The sequence below is a fragment of the Haliotis rufescens genome, unplaced genomic scaffold (genome assembly GCF_023055435.1).
Source record: "Haliotis rufescens isolate VD_foot unplaced genomic scaffold, xgHalRufe1.0.p SCAF_1, whole genome shotgun sequence".
Classification (NCBI taxonomy): domain Eukaryota; kingdom Metazoa; phylum Mollusca; class Gastropoda; order Lepetellida; family Haliotidae; genus Haliotis; species Haliotis rufescens.
In genome coordinates this window covers 71612805-71622665 of record NW_025963779.1, presented here as the reverse complement: position 1 = coordinate 71622665, position 9861 = coordinate 71612805, and the positions used below count along the sequence as shown (strand labels likewise).

Here is a 9861-nt window from a genome sequence, read left to right as displayed (position 1 = left end):
ACTTTAGGGAGGAATATGTTAATTACATGCCTAAGCGGTATGCCTTAATAAATCGAAAGAAGGCAGACTATTGAAAGATCAACCTTTTAAAAATACTATATTTTGTCAAAGTTTTGATGAGAGTAATTACATCCTTCCTTCTTTCTGAATATTCAAACAGAAACATCTCCTTTATCAAATATATTTTAGTTCCTGTTTTATTATGCATCCAGTTTTCTAGTTTATTCCATATTGTTCTTATCTACAATGTAATAGGGTGTATTAAGTGGGTGTATTAATGTCGTAACTATCCCACTTGCTTTCGCTGATAACGCAAAATATTTTATACAGCGGACTTATTGATTTTATTGTCCGAATAATTCCATGTATACTGTATGGACGTCGTCAATCGAAAGAAATTGTCAATGTCACGTTTTGTCACGGAAGGCAATAATTAATGCCGATGTATAATATACAGGTAGGACCAAATTATTATTCCAATGTAATTACTTGTATTCCATTTTTGTCGGGAAAACATTTTACAAAACCTAGTGAATATTGGTAACTTGGCCCAGTTCAACAAACACCATTTTTCATTCTTTGGACGTTTGCTTTGTGAAGATCCGAACAAAACGGAACTATGATCAGTAATATGTTTTTATTAATGTATATGAATTCTTTTATTGTAAAACCATTAAGCACACCAAAAACATATGAAGAGAATTTTAATTTGATTTGCATTTATAACAATGTGCTCTTAGACCGGGTAATGTCGAGCGCTGTATAAATATGGCAATTAACAGTCGCTGATTTTTATGTATCAGTATGAAGGCAGGCACCACATAGGCAGGGATTTTTTTTGCAGAGCTCTGAAGACAGTTGGTAAGTATATACCTATATTAAGACTTATGTATTATGTATCATTCGTTTGAGTCCTTTAAGACTTATGTAACCTTTATGCACAAATTTCCTGAAAAAGTAATTCATGGTACGAAACGTATAAATGTATATTAGGATGAGATGCCTGTAGATCGTTCCTTCTATTAACCTCAAGATTTCTCGACGACGTGCTGAAGCAACCTGTTACATATTGACGCAATTAAGATTCAGACAATATTTTCATTATATTTCCATGTAAAAACAATGAGGGATACAGCACTATAAAAGATAAAACATAAAACTATTTTATGTGTCTTTGTAAAGGAATAGTGATGGCATCCAACATTAAAGAAGAAGCATCAGAGAAAGAGTTGTCAGTCAACTGTGAAAATACAGATCAGGTGGACAAGAAGACTATAAGCAGCATCTGTGATTCGGACGAAGACAAAGCATCGTGTGGCGCCGGATCACGTTCACCATCCTGTATGCAAAGATGTGGGAAAGTTGGATCATTCACGATCTCGGTGGGATTGGCCTCCCTTTGTCTGCAAACAATAACGGTTTATCTAGCATCTCAGATAACCACTCTGGAGAAGGTGTTCAACATCGACAGTACAACGAGTGGCATCCTTCTGAGCTGCAATGATATCGGCTACCTTTCCACAGTCTTGTTTACCAGCCACTTCCTCCGGAAGAGTAATATCCCGCGAGTGCTTGGCGTAAGTACGTTGGTTTATGCACTATCGGGAGTTCTTAGCGGGCTGTGTCATTTCATGGATCCAGCGTCTTTGCCAAGAAGCATCGGCATGACAGGCAATGTCACCAACGCGACTGACGCAGGGGATTGGGAGAAGTATCTGTGCAGTCAATCCGGGTGGGAGAGTAGGCAGAATGATACGTGTGAGGGTGGATCTGCTGGACCCCTCGGGTCGGAGAAGCGATTGGCGCTGTGGTTTCTCGCATTGACGCTGGTGGTACAGGGGTTAGCTAAATCTCCCAGGACCCCTCTGTCATCAGAGTATATTGACAACAGTGTGACTGATAGAAGAAGAACGGGGCTGTTTCTAGGTAAGAGTGAGTAGGTTGAGTCTAATGTCGTTTGGGATGGAAATGTCGTAAGAATGGAATGAGCTAAGGATAGGATGACTTAAGTCACTGTTGTTGATAAAACCAATGACGGGAACCAGCCTATGCTTATGTATAATAGAAACATCATCTCACACAGCATTAATTCTGTTTTCGACCAGCTTACAGATGTCTGAAAAGATCCAAAACAGATAATGTTACAAAAACGTTGTTTTGTCTAATGTTGAAATATTTATTTAATTTCATGTTCAAATGTTTGTTTGATCTACCTTTGCAAAGATACTTTCACCATATCATCATGTTATCATGAACATAGTGAATGTGACGTTGGGGCACATATTCGTACTTTTGAATGTATGTACGGATGGACACCATTTGTTATATCATTTTATTCATATGTATTTCAATTCATGTCAGGGGGACTTATATCAATTACAATGTTCGGACCAGCGTTGGCATTTTCCCTTGGAGGCGTCTTTTCTCAAATCCCAGTTGATTTGTCTCGTAAGTAAGATAAATATTGTTTACAAATATGTAAAAATGTATGTATTTTCCTATACGGTCGGTATCGTACAAACATTTATTCAATGAACTCGATTCTGTTGTCACAAGTTAAAACGTATTGTTAATAATATTAAAAAATAACATATTATTATAATGATTTAACATGAAATAATAATAACCCAATAAAATTATCAATAGGACTTTCTGTGATAAATTACTAAACACTTTCAATAACATAAAGTTCAATACTTATGGTTAAAATGCAGCGAAACTTTCTTCAAGATTTGAAACAAAAGATGAGATTGTCTGCTCTGTTGTTATATATGACTCTCTAAACATGTCAGCTTTGTACAAGGACTTCATGATGCAATATCTAAACAATGTTTTTCCCAAGCCTCTGAGATATGCCACTGCATTAGATGTTGTTATAAGTTAAGAACTTAAAAGCATTACCAAACAAATGTCCATCTGTCAAGTTTGTCATTTTATATCTCCCTTATCATACTTTGTCACGGGTGGCCATTTTAGCCATCCGAGATTATTGGAGCTTTGGACAACTTTAGGCAAATTTATAGTCTTTGAACGTTTATACCTGTTACATATATTGGCCCTACTTTATGTTCTTCCAGCTACTTCTCTGACCCCACAGGATCCAAGATGGCTTGGTGCCTGGTGGCTCGGATTTATTGTTTTCGGTGGTGTGTCGGTCGTCACGGCAGTGCCATTGTTCTTCTTTCCGAAAAGGATAAAAGGCCGACATATTGTCCTATCAGATGATGACAAGACACAATCATTTTGTGACAAAGTAAAAGGTAGTGCTCCAGAAATCATGATGTAAAATGTAAACAAGATTAACATCAGTGCCCTTTATTTATGAAATATACATTGAGGGGTATTTCATAGCATTTAACGCTTCAGCCAATAATGGGAAGAGTTGATATTTGATATTATTAGTCTTTTGGCCAAAAGGAGGGATTAAATATAACTCATATCGTACACACCTTAACCTGAAACACCAGAATATAGTAATTTCTTCTTTTGTCAGGTCACATTACTGTTCCATAACTTGTGTCATGTTTAGACAAACCAAGGGTGACAAAAATGAGAGTAAATGTTTTCATGATATGTTTATTGAAGAAGTAACAGTGAAAGGTAGCTGCGATTGCCTTCGAGCTCAACTGATCATTTCTCCACATGTTCAGATTTCCCGCTGTCGTTGTTTCGGGTGGTGAGTCAACCAGTCTACACTTTAAACAACATCTCCATGGCGTGCGCGTCGATTGCTGCAGCGGGGCTAATCTCATTTGGCGCCAAGTATCTCGAAACAGTCTTCAACATCCCTTCCTGGAAGTCCAACCTGTTTATAGGTCTGTTTAATGTATCATCACGTCTTAAATGTGTAGGGGCACGTGTGGCCCAGTCGTCTAAGGTGTCCCTTGGGCTTGCCAGAAACCTATGATTGTGGGTTCGAATCCCGGTTCGCCCCGATTATGTTTCTAGGTTTGTCAGCACCATACCCGTGCTCGTGGGTTTCACTGAAGTGGTAAACGTCTGAGACCTGCATCACTTCGGGCTTTCCTCCCACATTAAGCTGACACGCCGTGATATAACTGGAATAATGTTAAAAGCGGGTTAAACCCAACTCACTCACTCACTCTTAGATGTGTTCTCCTTTATGTCTTGTCTCCATTTACGAATCGAATCCACCATGCATCATTGTGTCATAACTAACATGTTAGGCCTGTCAATCAGCGAATCATCACTTCTTAAACCTGTTCTCCTTTAGCGAATTACGAGATCTTTGGTCTGTATTCCATCAGTGAGTTATGATCTGGATCAGGCTGGATCTCTATCATAACCGCGTTTTAGATGTTCTCACGAGATTCATCACGCCTTAGGTATGTCCTCCATCTGTGTACACTCGCTTATTAGATGTGCCCTCCACCAGTGAATCATTACGTCTTAGGTGCATATATGTTATCCATCCGTCATTACTCATTCCGACATAACGCCGAAGACCCGGGTTCGATTCCCGACATGGGTAAAATGTGTGAAGCCCATTTCTGGTGTCCCCCGCCGTGATATTGCTGGAATATTGCTAAAAGCGGCGTAAAACCATACTCACTCACTTACTTATTCCGACATATATTCTCCATCAGTGAATCATTATAATTAGGTATGTCCTCCATCCGTGTACACTCGCTTAGTAGATATGTACTCCATCATTGAGTCATTACGTCTTCGGAAACTATATGTTATCCATCCGTGGTACCCCATTCTGATATATGATCTCCACCAGTAAATCATTACGTCTCAGGTACTTGTATGTTCTCGATCTGTGAATCATTATAATTAGGTACGTTCTCCATCCGTATTCACTGACTTTGTAAGTCAATCAACTGTGTCTTCCGTTAGTGAATCATTAGGTCTACATTAGCTATGTTCTTTTAACTGGCGGTATCTTCGGCCGATTTACAACTATTTACCTTACACCATTGATAGCATGACTACCATACCTGCACATGTTGTTTGTCATTTTGTAGGTGTCATCGTGCTGATAACAACAATTTCTGGAACGTTTCTCGGAGGTTTCATTGCAATGCATTTCAAGTTAGACAGAAGTGGCTGTCTCAAAGTAATTATCGGGACCTTCTTTCTCGCTACTCTTGTTGAGTGCCTAAACTTCCAATTTGGCTGTGACAACCAAACGATACGCGGACTTAGACGGGGAAACCAGTAAGTTTATAAAATATTATTTCTTAGGACAATTTACTTCTTGAAATGAGACTGAACACTATCAGAATCGTAATTTCGTATCCATTGTCTTTGTTGGTGATATTAACTGTTTGATATTGTCACATCTTCAGAGAGAGGGTTGTGTTTGATGACGGTCTGAATACGTGTGACTGTCTCAACGTCCGCTTTCTTCCCGTCTGCAGCGGCAACGTCACGTTCTTCTCACCATGTCATGCGGGGTGTCGCAACCAGACTGACACTGTAAGGGGTATTATATACTGAACCGCAAAAGAAATGTCACCGTGGATAGATATTTGAGAAACTATATTTTTCCTAACACTGTAAACATATTTTGAGATACTCTGATGCCATTCTGCTGGGGGAAGTCTCTTGTTGCTGTCGCAGTGTGGGCACGGGCGTTATCATGCTGAAACTCGTGGTTGCGGCGACGTGCGAAATGAGGTATGGCGCGTGGTTTCAAGACTTGATCAATGTACCGAGCTGCTGTGGCACCATTGCCTCTCCCTGGACCGATGTTCTGGAAGACCACAGGGCCGACGCTCTGTGCAAGACCAATTCCACCCCTAACCATGATGCTCGCACCACCGCACGAGTCTCTCTCAACAACACAATCATCAATATAACGTTCCCCACGGCGTCTCCAGACTCTCTCTCTCTCTCTGCCATATGCTGTTCAGATACAGTAACGGCTCTCGTCTGAGAAGAGGACTCTTCTCCACTGCTAGTTGCGCCAATGATGATGCTGTTTTGCCCACTGAAGACGGTCCCGGCGATGACGTGGTGTCAGAATGGGTCCTGGGTGTGGCATGTGACAGTGGGGGTGTCTGCTCGTCAATCGTCGACGCACGGTGTCCGCACTTATGTGTCGCTGGTGTGTCCCCATGGTCTGCCCAGCAGTTTCCGCAGCAGTAACAAAGCGGCCTTGAAGATGCTGTCGCACGATCTGACGAGCCTGACGTCGGGTGGTGACCCTTGGTCTTCCACTACGTGGTCGGTCATCTGTTGTGTTGGTGGTCTGGTACCGATGCTGGAGCCTGTATATGGTCCTTACTGGACTTGAAATGCATTGGCTACCTGCCGGGCGGTTTGTGCAGCTTGCAATCCTCCAAGGACTTGGTGATGCTGATTTCTTGTCAATCTTGGCATGTGGTAGCAATTCAATAACGAATGAATGTTATCCGATCCGGGTGGATTTTATAGGGCAAGAAACGGGGGAACGCATGTGCATTTCAATTTGCACGGAATTTGCAGCGGTTTACCATTGTCGTTGCCGTGATGTGTTTGGGTGATCGGTTTTATTGTCATCTGCTTTGTGTTATTATCATCAAATTTAATTTTGTCGGACTAGGTTATGTTATATTTTAGTAACTTTGACAAAAATTACTCAGATATTTAAATGACAACTTTTCATGCAATCGTACTTGGGGTGACGTTTCTTTTGCGATTCAGTATAGTTTTTCTTTTAAAGGTTGAGGTAGGATGAGAGATAAAAGGCCGAGTTTTGGAACTCCTAGAGAACCCATTCATATGAACTCATCTGGTCACATTCACAATGATTTCAAAAGGTTTTTCCTCATTTCATATATTATGCATGTCCCGTTGGGTAAAAGATGCTCTTATCCTACCATGGCTTTCTATAAGCAAATATTATGAAGTCATGTGCTGAAAACGAATTTTGTACTAAATAAAATGAATAACTGAATTGTTCAATGCCTGTCCAGTTAAATTCCACATATGTTGATATGTTTGGGTAGCCTTTATCCGGCGCTTATGTATTTGAGGACCATATATAGTGCGTTCCCTATACCAGTATCATTGCACAGATTCAACGCAACTGATTAATCGTAATGATTCAATTAAAGATTATCATGTAAGTGTACCGGCATTGTCAATATGGAAAAAAGCTGGAAAGGGACTTGAACAGATGGATTTCTGGGCAGAATAAGTAATGCTATTCAGAGTCGATTTAAGTGAGGAAGCAATCAAAGAGTTGGTATTTTTCGTGCCTTCAGCTAATTAATTGAATATTGATAAATGTTGAGTTAAACAACAACCAAACAAACAAACAAACAAGCAATGTTAAAGATCGCTATTGCGACATACCAAAAAGGTTGAAACCTAAGGTACACACATGGGCGAAATTCGTCTTTAATTCCTTTTTCTGATTGACAATATAGTAGTACCGTGTATCTTTTGTTACATACAGCCGTCACTCAATCCGTTCGTGAATGTAGCGCTTGATGTGTACCTTTAAGGCTAGGAAATTATTACTGAGTTATCGAACATCCTACAGCCTTTTGCTGATCGGATTTATGTGTCTTCATTTTACTCATTATAACTTGATGACGTTTGGCTTATACACCTGTTTGGCATATGTGTTGATGCATATCTAGTCATAAGCAACACGAACGTTTGTTTCAGACTTACGGAGGTTGTTTGTCTGCTGGAGGCGGCTCTGTAAGCCCCAGCTTCTGTGAATCGGGATGTCCCTACCTCTACCCCTACGTTGCCACTACGGCTGTTTACGCTTTGGCTGGAAGTACTGCGATCATCCCCATGTATCTTGTCCTAATACGGTAGGGTCACAACATTCAGGATGTTATGCATGCAACAGGAGTATCTCTGTAAAGTCTTCTACACATTTGAAGTACCATATCAACTTACACCGTAGTGATTCCCGAGTTAGAAGGCGACTTAAAGGATCCAGTACTCAGATTCCATATTGATTTCATTGTTGATGTCGTATTCTTGTATCGTAGCTCGTAATATCAATCAATTGATTGTAAGTACCCAACTCGATTAATTCCAGGCCGTCGTAATATAGCCAGAATTTTGCCGGTGCGGCGTTATACAAAATACAAACATACGAAATATTGTTTCCATTACAATATAGCATTATTAACCTCCTGTGGGTAAATATGCTTGCATTGACTTCAGTGATGCTGCATACAAATGCCTCTAATTATACTTTGTATTTCATAACAGAAGTGTGGCGGAGAAAGACAAGTCAATGGCAATAGGACTATTCAGTTTTTCAGTGTCTGTTTTTGGTACGTATTTGTAAGTCACTATATCTCTTTCTTTCTCTTTCTCGCATACACACACACACACACACACACACACACACACACACACACACACACACACACACACACACACACACAAACACAACACATGGACTAGCATGGTGTGCAAGCGGCCCAGCTCTTGGTGCCGGTATGTTGTCTCGGTAGTCCTGTCCAGTGACCCTTCTATGCACAAAACGCCATGGCGTTGTGGCAGCCATAGTAATACCGACATTTATTATTACAGACCAACCCCCTATTACTTCGACGATTTGATTGGCTGTCTTGGCTCGATTTCATAATTGTTAGATAGGCATTTCTTCGAGTTAATGAATGACAAAGTGGAAAACAGCTTATTGATAACAGCTTCCTTATTACACTGTAACAGCGACGTTTTCGGCATCTGTCCGATTAATTATTGCAGAACAAGTGTTTTGATACAGACATGTGATGCAATGCAATACCTGCACGATGCCTCTACTGAGCGTGAATTCAAGGTGCAAAGCGTGTAGGCTAGACCAGTGTGTGCAAACAGCAACCACTATTTGCGGCTGAGCTTACAAATGTTACCCAACATAGCGGTTTGGCGCAGATATTTCATAATCCAACTAAATATCTACGCGACGCATCAATGTTCGTTATTTCAACATTTCAACGTGTGTTTAACACAAGTGAGTCACACGTTTCTATGGTTTCTGTTTCAGCCTTCATCCCAGGCCCTATTGTGTACGGGAAGATTATCGACACCACGTGTATTATCTGGAATTACGCATGCGGCAAGCGTGGATCATGTGCACTCCATGACCTTGTAGATCTACGAATGAAAATTACAGGAATGAATTTATGCGCCCGCTCGGTTTGTATTGTGTTGAGTGTCATAGCACTGTTGCTTCTGAAGCGGAGGAATAAGAAACCAGAAAACTCAAAGAAACTCGAGTCAGAGACAGCGTCGTCTGAAATGTAGCACTCCCATCGGGATTTAGTATTCTGATAGTATACCATCAGCTGAAGTTCAGTATGATTTAGGTGATCGTTCAAACTGTTTCAGTACGGGATATAATACAATCAAATGAGTTTCTACATTCAATATAGTACCATCCATGGGGTGTCTGTATACGATATAGTACCATTCATACGGTTTCAGTACGTTACAATCAATAGGGTTTCTGTATGCAGCATGGTAACGTCTATATGGTTTCTGTATGAGATAGGTACCATTAATGGGGTTTTAGTATGAGAGACAGAACCATCCATATGGTTTCAGTATGACATATACTCCCATCCACGGGGTTTCGAACGGAGATTATTTTGGCACCCATATTGTTTCAATGTGAAAAGTTGCAGTTTGTGCTGAGATGTAGTATCATGCAATGAGTGGTCAGGTTTGGACTTGGGACATGATCAAATTTATAATTATGACTAAAGAAAAACACGAGTACTAACTTCACTTCAAGCCAGTTAAGTATTGTATGGTATTTCTAAGGCGCTGTATGTTGTAACATCCATCCCATTAAATATGTTTCTTGACATGATTTAAACCATATATGTGTAATGCTCCAATGTTCTCCTCACATTTCATGAATAAACGAAT

At 40.3% G+C, this 9861-nt stretch overlaps 1 protein-coding gene across 1 annotated transcript; it reads left to right on the top strand.

Annotated features, from left to right (window-relative positions):
• Positions 1 to 700: 700 nt before the first annotated feature.
• On the top strand, positions 701 to 9861 carry LOC124139790 (solute carrier organic anion transporter family member 2B1-like). Its single transcript, XM_046507117.2, has 10 exons — positions 701 to 861; positions 1183 to 1926; positions 2362 to 2448; positions 3078 to 3260; positions 3651 to 3815; positions 4992 to 5184; positions 5316 to 5445; positions 7627 to 7781; positions 8191 to 8255; positions 8975 to 9861. Exons 1-10 carry the CDS (start codon positions 795 to 797, stop codon positions 9232 to 9234), a joined length of 2049 nt encoding a protein of 682 aa, XP_046363073.2. The 5' UTR covers positions 701 to 794; the 3' UTR covers positions 9235 to 9861.